This window comes from Nannospalax galili, unplaced genomic scaffold, assembly GCF_000622305.1.
Source record: "Nannospalax galili isolate Female #2095 unplaced genomic scaffold, S.galili_v1.0 scaffold575, whole genome shotgun sequence".
In the NCBI taxonomy this organism is placed as follows: Eukaryota; Metazoa; Chordata; class Mammalia; order Rodentia; family Spalacidae; genus Nannospalax; species Nannospalax galili.
This window is the reverse complement of record NW_008335442.1, coordinates 1,135,236-1,160,523: the sequence shown is the minus strand read 5'-3', so window position 1 is coordinate 1,160,523 and position 25,288 is coordinate 1,135,236. Positions and strand designations below refer to the sequence as shown.

At 42.8% G+C, this 25,288-nt stretch overlaps 1 protein-coding gene across 1 annotated transcript in view; it reads right to left on the bottom strand.

The window, feature by feature from the left end:
• Dipk2b (divergent protein kinase domain 2B) overlaps positions 1-16,262 on the bottom strand; it is a 45,325-nt gene extending 29,063 nt beyond the window's left edge. The window contains exons 1-2 of the mRNA XM_008830247.2: positions 15,917-16,262; positions 9,265-9,529 (exon numbers count right to left, since the gene is read on the bottom strand). Of these exons, the coding sequence (XP_008828469.1) occupies positions 9,265-9,529; positions 15,917-16,152 (501 nt within the window). The 5' untranslated portion in view covers positions 16,153-16,262. The remainder of the gene's footprint in view (positions 1-9,264; positions 9,530-15,916) is intronic.
• Positions 16,263-25,288: the final 9,026 nt, after the last annotated feature.

Below are 25,288 nucleotides of genomic sequence, written 5' to 3'. Positions count from 1 at the left end.
GCAAGCAGGAATGGAAAGCCAGATGGACCAAAGAGGCTTGCATTATTCTGAGCAAGCTCCCTGGCCCAAAGATCCATTGAGACCATGTAAACAGTATTGATGAACCATGGGAAGTGGGTGTAGAGAGCAGAGGATGCCTGAAAGCTCATTTCTGGATTCAGAAGGGGTGAATTTGACAAATCAGTGACTAATAGGTTCAACTTGGACCGTGGTAAATATCCTAAAATAGGCTGTTAGTGGGATGATTTATGAACCTCTGGAGGAGAAGTAATGATTTTATGGAACTGCTGAGAATTATTTTTTAATGTGTATGAGTATATTGCCTGCATATAAATGCACCCATGGTGTGCAGTGCCCATGGAGGACAGAAGAGGATGTAGGATTCCCTGGGACTGGAGTTATAGGTGGTTGTTAGCTGTCATGTGGGTAATGGGAATCAAGCAAGAGCAGCCAAAGCTCTTAACCACTGAGCTATCTCTCCAGCCCCACTGAGAATTATTTTAATCAGATCATTCCTGACTGACTGGCTTTTTTCTTTGACCTGGTTATTTGATTTTTTTTTTAATCCTAGAAATGAAATAGACTTGGACTCTATGAAATTTAATGTATATGCAACAATGATTCTCATGGTAACATTAAAGATTTTGGCTGCCAAAAAATGAAGATGATCAGTAATTGGTTAGCGGAATTTGCTTGAAAACTAGGATGAATCTCCATGGCGCAATAAGGTTTTCTCTTAGGCCCTGTCCTGCTTAACAATTGTATTAACAACTAGTACATAGCTAAAGTTATGCTCATCGAAACTTGAGCTGATAATGGTTCTAAAGTATCAGAATGCAGCTGATATGCTACAGTAATAGATTTAATCAAAGGTCATATTTAATGGGATAAATAAAAGGTTCTGTTCTTATAAATTAAAATCCAGTCACAGGAGGAGTTTTAGTTGAGATAATGTTTAATACATGTCAATATGAGGACAATGACCAGGTGGGAAAGAGAATTGGGGCTGTTGAGACTAGAAAAAAATCACAATTTAGGAGGCAAGGTACAGGTGGTTAAGTAGAAATAATTTACATGTGTGAAAGTTAGAAGACAGATTTATAGTGAATTTTCAAGGGTTCTCTTCTGTCCAAAGAAAACACAAGCTGTTTCTGAAGGAATGAGTTTCCTGTCATTGTGTGGTAACATAGATGCTCCTATATCTTACAGAAAGAATGCAAAAAGCTAGAAAATTTGAATTTGGTGGTTTCAGGTTTTTTTCAAGAACCTATGACATACATGGTTTGGTGAATAAAATCTATTTAAACAATTTAAAATTATTTATTTATTACTATGTGTTTGTACATTGTGTGTGTGTGTGTGTGTGTGTGTGTATGTATGTGTGTTTGTGTGCAATTATGTGGAAGTCAGAGGAAAACTTGTGGGAATCAGTTTTCTCCTTCCACCATATGGATTCTGGGGATCAAACTTAGGTCGTCAGACTTGGTGGCGTGTGCGTTTACCTGCTGAGCCATCTTGTTGGCCCCAGAAATCTATTTTAATCTTTAACAAATTGAGGTATTGCCCTGTGGTCTGGTCTCATACATAAACTGGGAGTAAATATACTTATTAATCTACTGGAAAGGTTGATGAATCATGCTTTCCACAGAAATCTAGATAGTCTTTAGAGAGACGTTAACCTAAATTGGAAAAATTATGACTACTGTAAGTGACCCTGAATTAGGACTGAATTAACATGTATTAAAAAATCCTTTTTTTATTATTCTTCCACATTAAGGACCAAACTTGTATCAGCAGCTGTACAACACTTGATTTCTGATTTCCTCTCAGTAGTGATTTGGCAAATGCTAAATGACAGATAGTGGTAATATGGAGTTTTCCACATTGTTCTTTTCTTGATATTGTAATTTCAGTTATTTGCTCTGTGTTCTAAAGATTATGTTGTTAAATTCCTAGTTTGGTAGGGTTTTTTATTTTCATTTAAATTTTTTTGTCTGATATTATTGTCTTTTGATTAGACAAAATAGTGTTTAATATTTCTACTTTTAAAAAATTATTGAGAGGCTCTATGGCCTAATGAAAACTTTTTTGAGCATATTATATAAGCTGGTTCTGTACTTGATTTTTCCACAAGACTTTCTTTATAGGTCCATATCCTATAGTTATATTGTTTAACTTCTGCTTACTCCATATTATGTGGCTATACATAGAAGAATAAATAGCCAGAGTCCAGAGGCCTCTGAGCCAAGCCACAATTATAGGAAAAACCCTCATTCCTTAACTGCAGGTGACACATCCCAAGATATTCTGTGCATGAGGAAAACCATAGATAGCACCAATTCTAAATAAACTATGTGTTCTCCCCATATCTGAAGAATGGTGAAAAGGTTTAATTTATAAATTAGGTACAGTAAGAAATTAACAATAACTAATAATAAAATACAATAACCATGGAGCTGGGAAGATGGCTTGGTGCTTAAAGTGGTTGCTGTGCAAGCATGAGGACCTGAGTTTAGATCCCCATACCCGTGTAAAAGCTGGACATAGTGGCCATGCATTGATAGATGCTGCATTGAGGAGTGGAGACGGCAGGTCCTGGGGGCTCCTGAACACCAGTCTAACCAAAATGGTGAGCTCCAGGATCTATGAGAAACATTCAGAGGAGACAGGACTGAGGAACATCCTGATCCTCTGTACTTCATACACACTCACACGGGCACACACACATACATTGCTTACACATGCAAATATAGAGAGGCATAGCCAGAGTCCATAGGCCATTTAAAAATAAAAACATAATAATTGTAGCAATATACTGTAATAAGAGATATTTAAAACATTGATTGCTTATTTCTGGAATTTTCCATTTAATATTTGTGGATTATGGTTGACTGTGGACAATGGAAATTGAGAAGTGAAACTGCAGATTAGGGTAGTGGGGGGCAACTATACCTCAGACTAGGGTAGTGAGATCTCAAAGGAAATTTTTCCTACCAAAAAAACAGGATGGCTTGATGTGTTTAGAGGGAGTTTAGCTGATTTACCTACCATGTAAATGCAGGACAAGCTGAAAGCCCCAGGAAGAGAAGCCTCCCTTGAGTGGTCTGTCTTGATCAGACTGGCTATGTTTCCACAGAGGGCCTGCCTCTATTCTGCATTTGAGCACCATCTGGAAGGGCCCTGGTAACCTGTCTTTTGCCTACATTTCCTCTAGCCTTCTTTATGACCCCATAATGTCACAGGAGCCTGAAAATTAATAGGTTAAGCCTCAGTCCTATTTCAAAATAACACCTTTGTCACAAATGCGAGCTGGTAAGTCTCAATGATTCGAACACTAAACAAACCCTATTATTTAAAATCTTAGTTGTTTCAACTCTCAGCAATTCCATGGTTGGAAGGAGAAAGCATGCTGTGGAGGCGCATCCATTCCGTAATAACTCTCCAGTGCATTCTCAAAACTCCTGTGGGCAACAAACATAGTACAGCGATTGCCTCCCTGGGGTTCCTGGAAGCAAGGTTTCGTGATGTCATAGTCATCATAGGCCTCTGATGGGACTCGGATCTCTAAGACAGTTCAGACAGCATGCAGGGAATAATGCTGTCCCATGTGGTACTGCTGAAGCAGTTTTGGTTGCTACACTTTCCTCTTCTACTAAGAGTCATTTCCTTTTTGTTTGTGTGCTTGTTTTTGAGATAGGGTCTCACTACATAGTCCAAGCTGGCTATCTTCCTGCCTCACCTTGTCAAGTGCTGGAATTAACAGGTGTGTACCACTGTACTGGCCCAGTCATTTCAGTTTTGGCTCCATTGTCAGACCAAAGTGAAAATGATACAGCCACCAGTGAGCTATTCTTATTTTTCAACATCAGTATAGTCATAATATTACTATTATTATTAAGGAACATAAAACCACTGCACTGTTTTGAAGGTCCTTGGCCTTGGAAGGAATTAAAATATTTATATTCTGAAAAGCAGTCATGAATCTTGCATCTTCTTTAAGGCACTATATCACACCCTGTCTGGCATCAGAATGAGTGTAGTCTGGTCTGGTCATCTCTGCACTGAGAGTGCATTCAGAATGCCCAGCACAGGTCCTGTAAACGCCCTGAAATAGTTTTGAATTAAATTTAAGTGAAAATAAATTTTACTTGTTTAACATTTACAAGTAAATCTATATTTTGATCGAGTGATTAAAGTTGAGTTTTGGTTAATTTGCTTATTTCCCCGATTCCATCTATTTAAGGGAATAATGGAGGCGTAGGAAGTAAAATTGCCGGCCGCCCTTATTTAAACAAAGCTGCTGGAATACTCTATATCACCATCTAGTGGGGAAAAAGCTCCTCGGCCATTTAGTGCTTTCTCCTTGGAGGAAGTAACCCGATCTGCCTTTAGGGCTGTGTCAGAAGCAGATGAGGTAATTTTTGAGGGGATGGGAGGCAGACAGGATGGAGAATATGAGTTTTCCCATCGGCCATCGGCTGGCTGGGGTGCTCGCCCGTTTGTGCTTGGCACAACAGCTTTCTTTGTGGTTTTACAAACAAGCACATCATGAAAAACCGAGTGCTGTTCCTGGCCATGCTTCTCTGTTTGGGGGGCAAGTAATTTAGGCTGTGGGATATTCCTATCCGAACAATGCAGCTTTTAGAGGAGAAAAACCGTTTTATAAGCATAAGTGCTGTGCACAGACAGGCACTGGGTTTTCAACTTCCTCTTAATTCTTGGTCCTATCACCCTCTTTGGCAGGCCTTGCTGTGGATTTGATGCCTGAAAGTGTTCTTATGACAACACTGCACTTGGCCCTGCAGAAGGGGAGACCCAGACTCCAGACTCTGCCTCTGATGATGGTTACTGGGCTCTTCATCCAAGTGACCTTTATTCATAAACATGACTGACAGTGCACACTCCTAAGTCCTGTGAATCAGCCAGATCCCTTCTTGATCAGTTTACTTTCATTTTTTTGATTTTTTTCTCTTTTCTCTGTCTTGTCAGTCTTTTTCTTTTTGAGACAGGGTCCCACTATGTAGCCCTAGCTGGTCCTCCCCCGTGTCTCTCTCAGTTTCTGTGTCTCTCTGTCTCTCTCTCTGTCTCTCTCTGTCTCTCTCTCTAACTCGAGCCTAGATCCCTGTTGGAAAGTGACTCCAGGGATTCTCCTGCCTCATCCTTGGAAGTAGCTGGAACTACAGGTGAGTGCACCACAGATAGTTTAGGATCTGTGATTGGTGGAATCCACAGGTGTGGGGCTCACAGATACAAGGGGTTGGCAGTGTTAGGAAGGACTGAGACAGATATGTATGGGCCAGTGAAAACATCGAACTGTTGTCTTTGTATGCAAGTGGTTTTTTTTTTGGAGTGCTAACAGTGAAATGCTCTAGCTGTTAAAATTTTGGCCTAGTTAGCTGTCAGTCACATGGCTCTAACAGAATGGAGTCACAGCCCCAGTGTGGTGGTGCACGCCTTTAGTCCCAGCGCTCGAGAGGCAGAGGCAGGCGGATCTCTGTGAATTCAAGGCTAGCCTGGTCTACATAGCGAGTACCAGGCCAGCTGGGGCTACAGGGAGACCCTGTCTCAAAAAGACCAACAAAACAAAACAAAACACCCCCAAATGGAGTGCAAGATAGGCTAGTCTTTTAATGACTTGCTCTTCCTTACTTTCATTGGATATATTCATTGTACACACTACTGAATTTCATGAGGATATTTTCGTACACATATACAATGTACTTTGATATGTTTGTCCTTTTTATTGGGCTTTAGTGGGTGAATTTTAATTCACCATTTTAAACATTTTATTGACAAAAGATCTCACTATGTAGTGAAGACTGACTTCAGACTTACCATCCCTTTTGCCTCAGCCTCCCAAATCCTGGGATTACAAACATGCACCACCATCCCTGACCACATTAGCCATTTGAAAATATAGAATTTTGTGGCTTTTCTTACATTCTGAAACATATAGAACCATCACCACTATCTAATTCAGAACCTATTCATTGCCCCCAAAAGAAACTGCATGTAATCAATTGACCGTTACTTGGCGTTCTCCCCTTCCTTTAGCTCCTACTAATCTTTTTTCTCTTTAGGCATTTACCTATTGTTCATATTTTCTTTAGTGTTTGGCTTTATTTTATTTTCAAGATTCATCTGTGTGCTGGTATGCATCAGTACCTCTTTTCTTTTTATGACTGAATAATATTTCATAGTTTGGATGTAAAACATTTTATTTATCCACTCATGAGCTGATGGACATTTGGCTATTATAATAGTAGTTAATAAGATGGTAATAATAGTATCTGAGTATTTACTTACAGGGAGTTTTTTGAATTCTTGTTTTCAATTTTCTTGGGTTAGGACAGGTAAGGTATTTTTCCCCTGCTTCGTCTTTGCTGATGATAGATCTATTTGCAAGTGTGTGATGGGTGATCTTTGCTAAGAAGCAAAGAACAGGCATTTGGGAGATATCCCGAGGAGGCCAGGTAGGTTGTGGACCCCAAGGGCAAAGGGTCTCTGGGAGAGGATTCCAGAAAAGGGACGAGACAGTGCCAGAAAGGAATAGCGATGACTTTGATCTTGGTGGATAGAAAAACAATGGAGTTTGCCCAGAATTTATAAAATGACTACTGATATTTTTCTATTTTTTATAGAGTGGGGGGAAGTCTGGTGGACATGAAAAGATAGGTCAGGGGAGAGTCAAAGCATGGTCCTTTTTTTTTTTTTTTTTTTTGAGACAGGGTCTCCCTGTAGCCGCAACTGGCCTGGAACACACTCTGTAGTCCAGGCTGGCCTCATTCTCACAGATTCACTTGCCTCTGCCTCCCAAGTACTGGGATTGAAGGCATGTGCCACTATGCCTGGTTTCAGGTGTTAACAGACGTTTGGGCAGAAAGAAGGAAAACTTGTTAAGCTACATGTCGATTGCAAAGTGGACAAAATTTTCATGTAATAAAGAAAAGGATCCATTTATTACCAGAATGTCATGTTCATTACTATAGTGATGGGCTTTTTCTAAAGCGTCTCATATCTATAAGCATATTAGGATGAATGAATCAGGCAGAACACGGAGCACTTACTGCCATTTGAGAAAAATGTAAGCCTAGCTTAGCACCTGGTGACAGTAGACATTAGGTCAGTTTGTGAAATAAATACAGCAGAGCCTTGATAAGTCAAGGAATGTCAGAGCCTGGAGGGTCTTTTAGCTTATCCAGAAGCCCTTTTCCCACCCCATTTTTGGAGCAGGAGTGTCAGAGCAGTGTGGGGGAATTTCTAGGTTTATATCCAGGGTCAACTCGTCAGTGAATGAAGGACCCAAGTCTTGCCCCTTGCCCCCATACAGAGCGTCCTCATAACATTCAAAAATTGGTAATTTGTGCTCTTGTCTGTTTCCCCACTGAGCCCAAAGCTCCTGGGAGAGGCAGCTATGTCTGATTCGTCTCTGAGTCCCTAGATGTAGCAAGGTTGTTGAAATTTGTTGAATGTACAAAGGAGAATCAGAAACACTCTATTCTCCCTGGGGGCTCTATTCTCATTCTACCACAGATTTAGTGGCAGATCTGGCACTCAACCAGAGCTTTTTTGCTTCATGGATCTTTGCCCTATGCCTTGATGCCAACATGCATCAAGACAGGGGACACTAGATGTACCAAAAGGGTGCTTTGGATTTGCCTGGACCCATGGGATAATTCTCTTTTTATTGTCATTATGGCAGCATATAGAGGGCAAGAGAGAATTTGTGTTACTCTACAGCCTATGGCCTGTCTAACCACCTTATGTAGACTCTCAAATAGATCTTGTACACCCAGAATTTCTTTCCTTTGCTGTTTTTCAGTTCCCAGGTGGAAGCAGTCTTGCCTTGGATTGTATGGGACTTGATAACAGAAAGGTAGGAAAGAACAATCTTGGAAAGCTCAACTTTATTCAATTAGGCAAGAAAAGTTCCTTCTTTTTTGGGGGAGGGCTGGCTCTTTTTTTCTACCCAGGTATTCAGCAGATTGGATGAAGCCCACTCACATAGCACAACATGCTTTACCCAGTCTACTGATTAAGGAGTTAATCCCATACCCAAACACATTCACATATGAAGGAGCCACTAGCTCGAGGAATGTGGGAAGTCACTGTAGTATCGCCATGAGAAGGTCACTTTAGGTCCTCCAGCCTTGTCATGGCAGGGAGGTTGCAGCGAGCCCCTGCTTTCCTATCTTTATCAAAGATGAGCCACTCCTCAGGCCTTGGAGATAGCAGCGTCTGTTCTTAGGGGCTCATCTGGCAGTAAGTGGGGATCTCTGACTGTGCTGGTTGGGTGACACTTGAGACAATAGTGCTGACAGCACCCAAGGCAGAATATGCTGGCAGCAGCTATGTGCCCGGGTTCTCTAGCAGTGTTTTCATGGGAATGGGTGTGGAGCTCTAAGTGGGAGGAGGCTACCATATTATCTGAGTCTGCTTCTGAGACTGAGGTTTGGTCCTTCTTTAGGGTGGGGATAGATGACAGAGCTGATTTTCACAGTGGACTCTTGTATTGTGAAAGAATATTTGGGAGCTGTTGCTTTTTAAAATTTAAAACTGTCTTAATTATGTGTACCTGTTTATGTCTGTGTGGGGGTATGAGTATGTGAGTGTAGGTGCCTTTGAAGGCCAGAAGAGGGTGTCAGATCCCTGTGTCTGGAGTTACATGTGGTTGTGAGCCATCCAAGGTCAGTGCTGGGAACCGGTCCTTTGTAAGAGAAATAAATGCTCTTAGTTGCTGAGCCATCTCTCCACTCTCCTCCTGCATTTTTTTTTTTTTGAGTCAGAGTCTCACTGTGTAACCCAGGCTGACCTCCAACTTGGGATCCTGCTGCCTCTACCTCTTGAATGCTGGGATTACAGACATGTGCCACCATGTCTGGCCTTTATATGGGACCGACTATAGAACAAGGCTCACCTTATCTGGGGATTGGTGAGAGCTTCCAGGGGAAAGCTACTGGTGAGTTTAACCCTGTTAGGGGAGTGGCTGGTAAGGGTCTTCCCAACAAACCTTCAGATCAAAGGTGACAGTTAAGAATGATTTCTCAATCATTGAGGATCACATCAAAGAGAATGGTGGATGATAATGGGATATAACCTTACAAGCAAATCTTGATTAGTTTTGTCTTGTCACAAGCCACTCTGTGTTATGACTGTTTTGTCACACTTTGTATAGACCACAATTTCTCCTTCATGTTAAACTCAGGTGCGAGAAGTGGGTGGATCTCTTCTATCAGCCCCAATTTGGCCATGGCGCACACTCACCTGCACCAGGTCAGGTGTCAGGCGCTTGGCCTGCAGCCATTTCTGGAACCTCCTTGTTTTCCGAAGGACACGCTCGATGCTGCAGGTCTTTGGGGCTGATGCTGAGGCACAGATTCTCCTGTCGGAGATTTCATTTTGGTACTTGCTGAGCAGCCTAGAGATCTCTACAGGGCGCCAAGTTTTGGAATCATCTGAGTAATTTGCAGCATAAGAAGGCAAGTCCTGAGGAAGCAGGCCAAGGTAGGAAGCCAGCGAGCTGTCAAACCTATTGGAAGCATAGGATCAATCTGTGAACCAGAGTTTAGCAGAGCCAAAGGGCAGGGAAATGGGGTAACAGCCTGTCTGACACATTTATTTTCTTTAGACTGAAGTGTTCTGAAGTCATTTAATGACAGGACTATATGGTCAAACTTAGGGAAGTGTACATGTGACTTCAGAAAAGATGGGAGTGGTATGAGTGACACAGAAGCTACCCTCTTTACTCAACGTGCGGAAGGACCAGTTATGACCTTCAGACTTCAATTCCATGTAAAGATAATATCTTTTTTAGACTTTTTTGAGACAAGGTTTTCCTATAGCCACAGCTGGCCTGGAACTCACTACGTAGACCAGGCTGGCCTCGATCTCACAAAGATTCGCCTGCTTCTGTCTCCCAAGTGCTGGGATTAAAGGTGTGCTACCACGCCCTGATCTAAAGATAATATACACTTTTGAGTCTTCACATACCCCACCCTCATTTTACAATATGGAAACTGAAGCTTATAGAGCTTAAATATCTTACTCAAAATCCAGTGCTGTGTTAGCAGTTGGGGGTGCAAACCCAACCATCCCATAAGCTGGTTGCCTAAACCATGTGCCTTCTGGCCAATGCCTGGGTCTTGGAACCATAGTTCCACAAGAGGCTCTTGGGTCTGTACTGGAAAGATCACTGCACCCTCATATCCAACCCTAAGGAGCCTCATCAATGTTGTTTTCAGTTCAAAGATTTAACTCATCAGAAGGGACCAAATCTCAGGCAACTGTGGCTACTTAATGCTCATCAAATCTGAAGCTATCTGAACTCCAGCAGGTGTGTAATTGTGCACCACAGTCAGGTCAGCTTTTAATCCTCCTCAGGGGAGAAGCATTGGCTTATTGTCATCTGATGATTTCCTAGGCCCCATGGTTATGGTTTCTAACACAGTCACTTCTCCAGCTGTGTCCTGACATTTCCATTAGGGAAGAATGTTGAATTTGCTTTTGATTTATGCCTGAAAAAAAATCACTCAGAAAAAGTTTACCTTCTTTATTATTAACTGAAGGTCAAACTTCAAGTGAAAATTGGACTATATAATATATCGTATATTTAGTTTAAATAAGAATCTTTAAATTATTGTTATTGAGCACCATTAGGAAACTCCATGATGATGAGTTTTAAAAAATTTTATTTACTTATTTTAAGTGCATCTGTGTCATGCAATGCCTGTGGAGACCAGAAGAGGGTATCAGATCCCCTGGAACTGGTGCTATAGTAGGTTGTTATCTGCCATGTGGGTGTTGGGAACTGAACCATGGTCCTCTGTAAGAGGAGCCAGTGCTCTTAACCACTGAGCAATCTCACCAGCCCCCCATGATAATGAGTTTTGACTAATACATTTTAGATGAATTAACATTTTGAGGAGCTGCAAACTGTACATTTTGTTTTCTCACTCACATGATCCAGCTTGGCTCAAAGAGGCTACAGGCTTTCCCCACGGGTTTGTTGGTTTGTTTATTATTGAAGTGATGGCTTTGTGCATGTTAAGCAAGCACTTTACCACTGAGTCACATCATTAGTCTTTTCCTCAAATTTTGATTGCAAAGCAAGCCACAGAAAAACTTCAAGGCCCAGAAGGTCAAGGGACTCATTGAGGGAGCTGGAATCCACCCCACTCCTCATACTACAGCTCCACCCTCTCACAGTTGGAAAAACGTTGCAACAGAAACTGTCAGCAAATTGTTGCTGCAGTACACCTGTGCACATTGCAGTGGACATGTGCCCAAATGGTTCTTTCTCATTCAAAATGGTAAGATATTTAGTGCCTCAAATGGGAAACATGTATATTTTACAATATCAGTTGCCTACTTGATTGATTAGAAGAATGTTAATGAAAAAAATTAGGCCCTGCTTATAGCTGGGCATGGTGGCGCACATGTTTAATCCCAGCTCTTGGGAGGCAGAGGTAGGTGGATCTCTGAGTTCAAGGCCAGTCTGGTTTACATAGCGAGTTCCAGGCTAGCTGGGGCTACAAGGAGAGCCTGTCTCAAAAAGACTTTAAAAAAAAGGCCCTACTTTTTATTCACTGAAATGTTAATATACCAGAATCTCAGAATTTGGAAAACCATGAAACAGGTAACTTTCTAATATGCCTTCTGAATTGAGAACATGGGCACGATTGAGGTGAGGCTAGGCTGGCCAAGTTTCTGATTGCATGAAGGTTGGACCAACAGGACCATCCTTTCTCAGAACTGGGGGGAAGCATCAAGGTGAATAGGGCAGGTGTGTGTTTTGGAGTGAGGGGGGACAGGATAGCACTGGAATTAGAATGAAATGTTCACTTTATTCTGTGCACACATGCCTTCTTAAACCAGCACTGTCCAGTTCTGAGTGAGGAGTGTGCACACAAGGATCAGGCTAGAGAATTGCTCCCACACTTCCGAGAGCCCGAGATGGGCTTTCTACTCAGGCATAATGGGAATCGTTTTTAACAGTGGAGAAATGTTTGGAGAGGAAATCAAGGACATGATGAATAAACATACCATTAGAAAGGGAGGCAAAGGGACTGGGCATGGACCGTGGCAGGGCATGTGCTGAGTATGCACAAGGCCCCAGGTTCCATCCTTAGCACCAAAGAAAGAAAGAAAGAAAGAGAGAAGCAAATGTTGTGAACTTGCAGACAGTTTAGCAAAGAAGAAACACAAATGGCCAATAAACCTAATAAAAGTTCTACTTAGAAGAAATTCTAAACTAAAGAATATTACTGATAGTAACATATTCGATAAATAAACATTATCATGCATAATTAACACATTTTATACAGCATATAAAATATACACATATCATTTTATCTAACATTAATATTAAATTGGTATATGTAATTTAATATATTATTGATAAATATTAATATAAAATAAAATGTTTTTGAGTGTACAGGAAGTGAACTCTGTAGTTAGAAGTACTCGTTTGAAGATATATAGGCACATACATATAGCCCCAAAACTTGCTGTTTTGATCCAAAAGCATTTTTAGGAGTCTGTGGCAGGGAGTTAATAATGGAAGTGTAAGGGGCTGGAGAGATGGCTCAGCGGTAAACAGCACTTCTTGCTCCAGAGCAAGAAGTTTAGTTCTCAGCATCCATGTTGGATGGTTCATAACTCCCTGCAATTCCAGCTCCAGGGGAGTTTGGTGCCTTTGGCCTCTGAGGCACCTGCACTCATGTGTATAAACCCATCCACTGGCACACACAGACATACACATAATTAAAATAAAAATTTCCAGTTATCTCGTGGTAGTGGATTAATGTAATATATTATAGTTGGTTGGTATAATTGAATATTGTGAAGCCTTAAAAACCAGATTATAGAGAACAAGATTTAATTATGTGGACATGTTCTCCATATAGTATTAAAGTTCCTAAAGAGTGTACAAGAATGATTGAATTGTGTGTGCATGTTCCTGTGTATGTGTGTGTGTGTGTGTACGTGTGTGTGTTCAAGTGCCTGTGCCTGTGTCTGTGCCTGTGCATGTGTGTGGTGTGCAGATGCTTAGTGTCTTCCTCTATTGTTCTTGATCTTCCTCTTTTGAGACAGGTCTCTCATTAAACTTAAAGTTTTCCATTTTGGCTAGACTGGCTGGCCTCAAGATCTATGTGCCTCCGCTTCTGAGTGCTGAGGCTGTGAACTCACACGGCCAAGTCCAGTTTTTACTTGGGAGCTGGGGATCCAAATTCATGTCCTCATGCTTATACAGCAAGCACTTTACCCACTGAGCCATCTCCCCAGCCCACTTGAGGAGGAATTCTTGGTGATTTTTATTCTGTTTTTCTTAATCAATAGTTCTAAAATAAACAGATACTGTGCTTATAATAAGAGATTATTAATAAGGTAATAAGATGGATGAGAAGCATGTCCACATCCGCAGACTCTCTTTGCCTCCTTATGCTGAGGATGAGCATTCTCAGCATGGAGAGCTGTAACCCTGAACCTGGCCCATCTGGTGTTTTCCTGTGTTCGTAGACATGCTTCCTCTTCAGGTACATATGGAAAAAGACCCGGAGGCAGTGAAGCAATGTCCTGAACACGAATGAACCCACTTGATGAGCAAAACCTCTTGCAAAACCTCTCAGCACGGCTTCACTGTGTTCTTGGTCCTCCACATCCCATTTTCTAGATGGGAAGCTCTGAATTCACATTTCACATCTCCATATTATATTATTTCCTTTCACTATGAGTCAGTCAACAAAATGACCCTGTAGCTGAGTCTACAGTATTCTTTCTGTCCTACTTTGTGCCCAGGGACCTGTCTTCTGGACTATGAGAACTGGTCTTCGCTCAGAGGACCCTCAGGCCATCATGCCCACTGCTTTCCATGAGCTTCCCCTCTCAGCTTACAACCTTTGTTATTGCCTGCTGTTGCCTTCTCAATTAGGGGTCCTTTAACTCTTTAGCCTTCAAAAAGTTCTCTTACGAAAGACTTAACAGAGAGGCCTAGAGATGCAGCTCAGTGGTAGAGCACTTACCTAGCATGTGAAAGGCCCTGAGTTCCATTTTATAACCATGAAAAAAAAACATTAATAGAAAATGTCCATATGAACTCCCTAAATCATCTATGATCTTTCTTATTTTGTGTTTTGGAGACAGGGTCTCACTACGTAGCCCTAGCTGGCCCGGAACTCGCTATGTAGACCAGACTGGCCTTGAACTCACAGAAATCTGCCTGTTTCTGCCTCCCCAGTGCTTGGATCAAAGGCATGTGACACCATTCTGGCAAAATTTCTATGATCTTAAAAAAAATGTTTAGTATTTTCTGTGGTATATGTACACAATGAAGTTCTATTCAGTCATAAAGAATAACAAAAGTATGTCATTTTCAGGGAAATGGATGGAACTGAAGATCATCATGCTAAGCAAAATAAACCAGACTCAGAAAGATAAATATCACATGTACTTTCTTAGATGCATAATCTAGATTTTAAAAATATATGGCACGTAAATAAAAGAAGTGTTTGAGAAGAGGAAGGGCAATGGGAGGGAGAGGGACAAGAAAGAGCAATAGGGTAAACGCTTAAAGTATATAATCTGCATGCATGCAAATGTCATAAAGAAACCCATCGTTTTCTACAGTGAATTATATGGTAATAAAAAACTGCAAATAAGAAAATAGAAAAAGGAAGTTTAGCATTTTTAATTGAGGGTTTCTATTTATCTTTTTAGTAACATAATGAAATAAACAAAGATGCTGTTGGTTAATAGAGATTGATTGCTTATCAGAGCTTATGCCTTTTGCTTATGGAATCTCACAAGCACGAGCTGGGGTCTTGGGGGAAAGAGGAGAAAGGCTGTAGGAGAAAGGGTTTTTGGGGCCAAAAAACCTGGGAGCCACTGGCCCACAGGTTATTTCCCATTTCTTGGCCCAGCATTCAAGGGCCTCAACCTGGTAAGACCTCCAGGGTTCTTGGCCCATCCCCATCTACATCCAGAGCTCCAGCCACTAGCATCTCTCACCTCTTCCACACCTCCGCCCTTGGTTAAGATGCTTTGTCTTAAGTCCTGCCCTTCCCAGTGAAATTTCAGTTTATCCTGTGAGGGCTTGTTCAGAAATCTCTCCAGAAAAACCCTTTCCCAGTTCACATGTGGAATTCGTGTCCCCTCCTTGCAGCTCTGGAGGCCCTTTTCTCTGGCCTGCATCAGACCAAACCTCATTATTATTTGCAGTTTTGCTGTTTTTTTTTTTTTTTTTTTTTTTTTCTTGACTGCCTAGAGGGTAAGGACTAGAGTTGGGGCGACTGTCCCTACTTGGCTGGAGCTAGGTCTGTGGCCTTGGTAATAGCTCCCTGACTGTGTGTTAATAGGCTTGGATGCCATTCTTTGATGAAAGCCATGTGCACCGCCATGTAGTAAACTATGATTTTCTTCTGATCAGTATCACACAATGGAAAACAGGCTCTGAAACTTCCGTGCAAACTGTCCTTGTTTGTGTCCCAGGCCTGTCTTAATCAGGGGTGCCTTTGCACAAATTCCTTGATCCTGCTGTCCCATCACTGACTGAATAATGGGTGCTGTCAACACCAGGGATGGTTTTAAATGTCTGCCACATAGTAACCTTCTATACGTTTTATTCCCGCCACTATGAAAAACAAATAGGGAACTCTCAACAGTCTTAGGCTAGTCAATTCACAGAAAAGAACTTTCAGCTTTCAGTTTCTAAAGGAACCTCTGAATTTAGCATTTAGGGCTGGAATTTGGCTATGATCCTTGCCCTCCTATGTCAACCCATTACCACTATTGTTTGATACATTCCTTTCAGCACCCACCCATAAATTATATCTTGGTTCATTTTCTACAAGCTCCCAGACATCTTCACATGAACAGAACCTCATTTTGCCCCTCAGAGTTATTTGATAGAGATTCTGACCTTATTTCTTCTTTAAAGAACTTCTTGCAAATGGATGTTCCGATGCAGGCATTGCATTTATCAAGACCGAGGAAAGTCCTTCCCAAATTGTAGCTGCTTCTGACTCGGGGCACCAGAGAAGGAGGGGGAGAAGCTTGCGAGGAGAAAGAACAATGCAGGGCTGACAGCCACAGCAGCAACAGGGCAGGCCACCGCTGGTGGATGGCAGCAACCTCAGCCCAGGCCTGAGGCTCCATCCTGGTTCTTAGCTGCAGCCTTGGTGTTGAGCTGTTCACAGAGAACACACAGAGGCTGGGCCTGACCAGGGAGGAAGCTGTCAGAAGCAGCTGGCTTCAGGATGCTGACCCTGTCCCAGCCTCGGAGTTTTCTGTCAGAGGATGCTGAGGAGCTAGTGGCTAACGGGGCCAGGCAGGAGGTGAGGAAGTCTATGGAGGATGCTGATAACACATTTCCAGAGTCACTCTTCCTCTGCCTAAGGAGGGGCACACTGGCAGATTTCGGGAAGGACAATGGTCATGGCTTCCCTGTGTGGTCCTTTCGACAAACACAGGATATCCCAGCTGGGCAGGAAAGGTTCGTGCAGGATGTGTGTCCGACCTAGGTTCCACCTGGGAGTTTCAAAGAATCCTGAAGGCCTCCACCCTCTACTGTTTTCATTCTGGGTACATCTGTTCCTGTGGATTACACACACACACACACACACACACACACACACACACAAATACAAACACCCTTCACAACACACACATGTACCTCATACACCTCGCACCACACCTCCCACAACACATATACACATGCTACAACACATACCCCACAACACATATGTATACTCCCACACACACCCCACAACATATGCACACATCACACCTCCCCACACCATACCCTCACACCTCACAACAGACACACATCTCACACATGTATGTACCTCACAACACAAAACCTACAATACATACCCCCTACAACAGAAGCACATACCACTCATCCCCACACCATGCCCTCATATCTCACAACGCACACACCTCATACCACATATACATACCCTACAACACACATACGTTCACACAACACACATACTCCATAACACATAGTACACAACACACACACCTCATGCCACATACACCCCACAGTGCATACCCCATAGCACAAACCCCACAAAACACACACCACAGAGCCCACAAGATACACAGACTCCATAACACATGCACACCTCACAACACATACACACGTACACATCTCACCACATCTTCCACCTCACAACACACACACACATCCCTCATACCACATATACACGTCCCACAATACACACCCCACACAAACTTTTCTGTCCTCTGCACCAGATAATCTATTCCTGCACGTAACCAGCCATACCTCCCCCACATTTACCATAGTCTACAATGAAATAACTAGAGGTCAGTTTGCTGGCCATTAAGCAGCACATTTAACATTGATTTGAAAGCTTTTTGCTACTTAGGGAATACGAAATCTTAGATTAGTCCATTTTCTCTTGCTGGTCTGAGAACAACGGAGGTAAAAAAGCCTGGTGGCCTCTATAGATTGATGAGGGGCTCCAGAAAGAGCCCCCTGCCTGTGCCCAGCTGTGCTCATCCCTCCCCAGCCCTGAAACCCCTCTTTTCTTTCCTACCTTGCCTCATATCTCAGTAGCTGCCTGACTTGGGACTATTTAAGTGCCTGGGATTGGCTTCCTCTGGACACTAAGATGAGGTTCACAGCACGGAGTAGATGGGAATTGTTTGTGAGATCAAATCAGGTTGCCTAAATTTGTGCAAGGGTTGGGAGTACCTTGTCTGACCACTGTGTACAGGAAGACAGGGCTGGGAGAGGGAAAAAGGAAGGTGAAGCAGAGTGGGAATGGTCTCGGGAGAAGTGGTGAGTTCAGCTAAACAGTAAGGAGAAGAGCAGGCTAAGGGCAGTTCTCTGGTGATTCAGCAAGACAAGTGCTTATTAGCCACCCGTCTTCTCGGTGAAATTTCTGATTACATTTGTTATTAATTACTGATTTTTAAAATATTTATTTTTGTGTATATGTATGTATGTTTATGTACAATGTGTGTGTACAGTGTGTGTACACCATGTATGTGTACAATGTGTGTGTACATTACATGTCCTGTGTGCCACAGTGTGCATGTGGAGGTCAAAGAACAACTTTTAGGAATTGCTTCTCTCCTTCCACCTTGTTGAGGCAGAACTTCTCTAGTTTCTGCCAGGGGATTCTCCTGTCTCTGCCTCCCATCTCGCTGTAGGAGTGCTAGGATTGCAGACACTTGCCACTGTACTCAGTTTTTACATGGAATCCAGAGATCTGAACTCAAATCATCAGGCTGGTGTGACAAGTGATTTTACCTACTGAGCCATCTCCCCTCCCCACTGCTGATTTTTGAGACTTCAAAAATATATTCTACATCCTAGGCCTTTGGTGGACATGTGGTACTATAGTTTTAATCTAGAATGTTTGCCAAGGGCCTATGTGTTAAAGTCTTGCTTCTGTTTTCCAGCCTGTGGTACTGTTGAAAGGTAGTGGAATCTTTAAGAACCTTGTGGGAACTACCTATGAAGGAGATTGTGGGCCCACAAGTCTCTTCTTCAATCTCTTTTGCTTCCCCACTATGAGGAATTTCTCTACTGCTCTCTGCTATGGTGTGCTGCCTCCTAGGCCCCAGTTGAGTTGCTCAATCAGGGACAGAACCCTCTAAAACAGTGCACTGAAATAAAGCCTTTTCTCTTTATAAGTTTGTTTTCTCATGTATTTGTCACAGTAATGAAAAGCTTCCAAAGAAAAGCTAAGCACATTTAAATTTTAAAGAGTTTACCTCAGAAATTTATTGATCAAGGAAGTGCCAGATCCCCAAAGGCTAGCATTTTTCCATAAGGCTCAAAATAGAGAAACTTTAACAGTGTGTTCAAAAACAAGAGCGAGATAATTTTAACTGTTTAGAGTGGAAATTCCCTAGTTAGAGGTCAGTTGGTAGCTCTGGAATCTGTAGTCTCCCTCAGTCCCTCCCTCCCTTCCTGTTTCAGAGAGGTTTTCACTGTATAACACAGGTTGACTTTGAACCCACAGTCCTCCTGCTACAGCCTTTTGAGTACTGGGGTTACAGTGATAGGCTCCCACACCCAGCTTCTGATTGGTACAGTTTCAAATTTCAATTGACAGTTTACATTAGGCTCTGGTTTGTTCATACAGAATTTAGACTGCCAGAGCTACTCCAATCTAATGGCTTCCTAATTACATCTTTTTTTTTTCCTGTTTGGGGTTTGTTTTGTTTCTTTTGGTTGTTTTTGAGACAGGGTCTCCCAGTAGCCTCAGATGGCCTGTAACTCACTATACAGACAAAGCCTGCTTCTGCCTCCTGAGTGTTTGGATTATAGCCTGTGCCACCATGCCTGGCCTTCTTTGTTTGTTAGGACAAGGTTTCATTATATAGCCCTGGCTGGCCTGGAACTTGCTACACACACTAGGTGGCCTTGAACTCAGAGATCTACCTGCCTCTGCCTCTGCTAAGATTAAAGGTGTGTGACACCAGGTCCTGAACATTCTTTGAGAAGTCTAAGAATTATGCTGATGGCAAGGCCCATGAGATGGCTCAGTGGGAAGGTCACTTGTCTCTAAACCTGACAACCTGAGTTTGATCCCCAGAAACCACATGGAGAAGAGAAACAACACTTGCGAGTTTGTGGCATTTATTATTACATCAGCATCATAATCACCGAACAAATTGACTCTTAAGTTGTTTTTTAATATTTTATTTATTATTATTACTTTTTTATTGCCTAAATGTAAGTGTACCCATGTTGTCCAATGCCTGCAGAGGTCAGAAGAGGGCATGTGATTCTCTTGGAACTGAAGTTACAGACTGTGCTGCCCTGTGGGTGCTGGGAATCGAACCCAGGTCTTCTGCAAGAGCAGTCAGTGTTCTTAACCCCTGAGCCAAATCTCCAGACCCTCCCCTAGTTCTTTTTAGAATTGTCTGTCTCACAGAACTGTCCCATGGATCTCTCTTGAGCCCTCCAGCTGTGCAGATGGAGCTATTGTGACCTTACCCTGTGCCAATGGAACTGTCCATGGAACCCTCTTTTTCCCAGGTGTCCCCAGGTTCCATACACATAATTTATTCAAATTGTTTCTCCATCTTCATTGGGGATGTACAAGTTCAAGTTTGGCTCCGCCCTTAATCTTCACAGACCTTCCATCTTTTTATCCCTAGTTCTCATTCATCCAAGGTTGTGAGTCTGTCCTTTCTCAACCTCCAAGTAGTCTACTGGGTGGGTGCACTGCTTACAGTGCTTTGATATGTTAATTCTCAAATGGACCCACATTCATTCATTGTCTCTTTGGGTGCAGTACCAAACTGAAGTTGCCAAGGAGGCACCCTGATCTTCAGGTCCAAAAGCATGGTTTTTGCTAGAGTTAATTAAAAGTCAGTAGTCCAGATTATGTCCATTAATGAAAGTCATTCCTATACAAGTTGTCCCCTGACCTTAGAGTGCACACATGCACACACACTAAAGAAATAAATGTACAGCATCTTCCTGTAGTCCCAGGAACTCACTATGTAGACAAGGCTGGCTTCCTTCTCACAGAGATTCAGTTGCCTCTGCCTCCGAACTGGTGAGATTAAAACCATGCACCACCATGCCCGGCCACTCTCAAATATATTTTAGAATTATCTGTATTTTCAAAGACCTTACAGAGGAATTGACTCAAATATGCAAATCAGTTGATCTTTTCCCTCCATTCTCAAAGAGAATTGATTTCTGTCTGTTGTTAAATCTTCAAATTCTTGAGTATCACATTTCTCTCTACTTAGACATTCTTTGATTTTTAAAACTCAGTGTTTTATAGGTGTCAGCATCCTGATCCTTTAAATACCATTGTATTTGGACTTCATTTGTTTTTTAAAAAAATTTTCTTGATTGAAGAATTTCCTACTATGCATTTTGATCATATTCAGATCTCCTCCCCCATCTCCATCCAAATCTTACCTCCCCACTTCATGTTCTGTATTATCAGACACAGAATTCCTTCCATCTTATACAACACATCTGAACTGGGTGCCAGAGAAATCATACCTCATTAGAATGTCAGTGATCGACAGTTCTTACACACAGGTGTGTCAAAACAAGGGCCCACTCCCTTTCCTTTGTACGTGGTTTTGGGTCAGAATACACCCAGGTTTCTTGAAATGAAATTTTCACACTTGTTTTCTGTTTCTTTTACACACTGCTTAGGATTGTTAAGTAGGGATTTCTCTCGTTCCCAATGATCAGAAACACTTGAGTTTCCACCCAGTGCCAGTTCCCAGACCTCAGTACACTCACTCCACAGTGGTCTGTTGTGGAAAATCTTGTGACTTATTTTGCCTTTTGCCTTACATACCTATCATGCTGGAATGCAGTGCTTCTAATGGGGCATCCGGCCTGCTAGAGTGTAATAGGATACTAGTCTGCCATGCGAATAAGGGATCCCATATGCTGTGTTGTGATTGGACTATTACCCTTATATAAGCCTGTACTTTTTTGCAATAAAGCAGCTCTGTGTCAATGAACCTGGTCTCCTGCGCTTGAATGCGGCGACGCTGGCGCAGACTCCTCACCAGCCCTGGGGTCCAGACCAGATGACTGATCGGAGGAACTAAGAGAGCAGGAGAGCGGCCATAGCCGGAGGAGAGCAGCCACAGCCGGTGACCATAGTGGTCCAATGCATTCTCCAACAGGCTGATTTCCCACAGGGTTTTACTATGAGTAAAAGCAGAAGCTAGTCCTCAGAGCAGGCATCAGTTAGCTCACAGGTCTCCAGACCGAAATCCTCTGAGTGGCAGTTGAGATGTTTCACTGTTTCACACTTTCACACACCAGCTTTACACCAGTGTCCTCTTAGTTAATTTTCTGAAATCTGTATGTTTCTCAGGTTCCTGTTGCTGTGGAGCATTGCAGCCAGGTCTTGACAGCCCCTTGATGAGAGGATGATGATGGCCTGGCCAACCACCCAGCTCTCAGTAAGAGAGGTGCACTGGGGTGTGGCAACCCCCACATGGATGCACCTGCTATCTGGTTCCTCACCCAAGCTCGGAGGCCAGGGGCCCCAGGGGGCACAGGCAACCAAGCTGGCATGGCTCTGATGCTGTGGTGCTATCTCACCAAGATTCTTAATAAAATGAAGAGACCCAGAGGCATGTTTTAAGTCCTTGCACTGAGAGCTGCCACCACCTCCACCATTGCTCCAGCTTCCACAGCCATGCCGCTGTCATCTTGGCTTGCCAATTATCTTCCCTTTTATTTGCCAAGTCCTGAATTCAGAATTTTGAGATCAATTTAGAAGCACCTGTGATCAGGAAAATCTTCATCTTTTGTCATAAGGTTCCTATACTGAATAGCTTTAGTTGTCAACTTGACACACCTGGGTAGAGGGAGCCTCAATTGGGGAATTACCTCCATTAGACTGTCCTGTGGCCTTATCTGTGGGGCATTTTCTTGATTGTTGAGTTATGTGGGAGGGCCCAACCCACTGTGGGTGGTACCATCCCTGGGCAGGTGGTCCTGTATTGTATAAGAAAATAGGCTGAGCATGATCCAGAGGAGCAAGCCAGTAAACTGCATCATGTCCTGTGTTTCAGCTCCTGCCTCCAGGTTCCTGCCCTGAGTTCCTACCTTGGGCTCCCTCAGTGATGAACTATAACCCAGGAAATGTAAGACAAATATAAACACTTTCCTCCCTAAAAGAAAAAAATTATGACTCTGTTCCATCCAAACAGTGGAGCTGCTGAGCAGAATTAATGGCTGGCCAAATTTCCAGAGTCAGGAAGAGGAGAATTAAAATTGGAATCACAATCAATGTGCTAAACACAACAAAGAAACACAATATAGTATGTGACAAAAACCCACCACAACACATTTCAACCTCCCAACGCCCTCGGTGGAAGTCCAAAATACCAGGATAGCTGTACTGTCTGAGAAAGAATTCTGAATCCTACTTTAAAAATGAATCAATGACCATATAAAAGACTCAAATAAGCAGAAGATGACTGAACTGAGGAAGCCATTTCAAACCCCTGAGAAGATAGACTCCAAAGTGAATGGAAGAGTCATCAAATTGGAGGAGAAAATTAAAAAAATAGAGGAAACTGCAACACTGACAAAGAACCCAACAAAAATTCTGGAAATGAAAGAAACAACCCAATAAAAATTCAAAAGGCATGCACCACCAACAGACAAGACCATGCAGAAGAATGAATTTCAAGGATGGAAAGCAAAGCCAAGACAGTGCATCCAGATGTACATAAAGAAAAAAATTAATGAACTCGTCAAAAAATTTCAAGAAGTCTGGGATACATTTAAGAGACCACACCTAAGAATCCGTAAATTAGAAAAAGCATCTGGAACAAAAGCAAATGATTAGCCCGGCATGGTGGTGCATGCCTTTAATCCCAGCACTTGGGAGGCAGAGGGAGGTGGATATCTGTGAGATTGAGGCCAGCCTAGTAGTCTACATAGCAAGTTCCAGGCCAGCTAGGGCTACACTGACAAGTATTTAGCTAAAAAAAAAAAAAAAAAAAAAAAAAAAAAAAAGCAAATGATTAAATGACGTATTTAATAAAATTTTGGTAAAATATCCCAAACTTAGAGAAAGAAGTTGATGTCCAAACACAAGAGATATTTACAATCCCAAATAGACAGGACCAGAGAAGAACATCTCCAAAATATATCATAGTCAAGATGCCAAAAAAAAACAAGTAAAAGAAAAACATCAATTCACATACAAAGGCAAGATTATCAAAATAACTTCAGATCTTTCATCAGCAACCTAAAAGCCATGAAAGCATGAATATATATATATTGCTTTCCCTGAAAGCAAATAACTGCCTAAGATTGCTATAACCATCAAAGTTATCTTTTAAAACAGATGGAAAAATAAGGATATTTCAAGGAAAATACAAATTTAGGCAATTCATGACAGCCAAACAAACACTGCTGATTTCTTTTCAGCTGCAGCATGCTTTTTAATTAATTTCTCCAGGCAAGGGTCCCACCTACCCCCTAGTTTCAAGGACATATTATACAGAATCAGGACAAAAGTGGAATTTGGCTCCCAAACATTATACAGTATATTTCACTGTTTACCTTTGAGGTACAGGGCACTCTTAAAGGAGTACTGTAGAAGAGAAAGATCGTCTCATCCCTGAGAACACATGAAAAAATATACTTTATGAAAGGAAAACATGAAGAAAGAAGAGCTGGGAAAGAACCAGCCATATCCAAAACAGCAAAGAGAAAATCCCCAAAACTAACACAGAAGGAGGAAAAGAAATACCAATAATCCAGCCAACCAGAATGTCAACAAGTAACATCATAGGAAATAATGAATTCTTTTCATTAATAACCTTAAATGAATATGCCAATAGACAGATGCAGACTGACTGGACTGAAAAAAAAAATAAAAGATCACCCTTTGCTTCCTGGGATGCATAGCCTCCAGTGTCCTGGTACCAGCACCTTCCCTTGGTAAGTCCAGCCTGCCTTGACTCTCCCAGTGTCTCTCCTCCTAGGCTGGGTACCCCAGACACGGGGGCTAACCTCTCCGCCCAGAGCTGCCACTGCTTCCTGATCCTTTGCATCGGGACCAACCCAGTTCCTCCCTGTGGTTCCCCAGGAACCCTCTAGGCCTGGTCCCACCCTCACCTCCCTTTACTTCCTGGGCTGCAGAGCCTCCCATGTCCTGGTCCCAGCACCTTCCCTGGATAAGTCCAGCAGCTCCCAGCCTGCCTTGACTCCCCCAGTTTCTTTCACCCTCCCAGCTACCCCCCCCCGAGTTTCTCCTCCTAGGGTGGGTACAAGCCCATTTCTTGTCTTGGCACCCCAGACACTGGGGCCAACCTCTCGGCCCAGAGCCACCACTGCTTCCCGATCCTGTGCATTGGAACCCTCTGGGCCTGGTCCTGCCCTCACCTCCCTTTACTTCCCTGGGCTTCACAGTCTCTGGGCGACCTGATGCCAGCACCTTTCCTGGTCCCCAGGAGCTCTCTGGACCTGGTCCTGCCCTCATATCCCTTTGCTTCCTGGGCTGCACAGCCTTCAGTGTCTTAGTACCAGCACCTTCCCTCGGTAAGTCCAGTGCCCTAGCATCACCTTGACACCCCCAGCCTCCACCCCCCCCCACACCGAGTCTCTCCTCCGAGACTGGGTATAGGCTGGTTTCTTGTTTTGGCATCCCAGACACCAGGGCTAACCTCTAGGCCCAGAGATGCCACTGCTTCCTGATCCTTTGCTTCTGGACCAATTTCCTCCCTGAGGCCCCCAGGAACACTCTAGGCCTAGTCCCGCCCTCACCTCCCTTTACTTCCCTGGGTGGCACAGCCA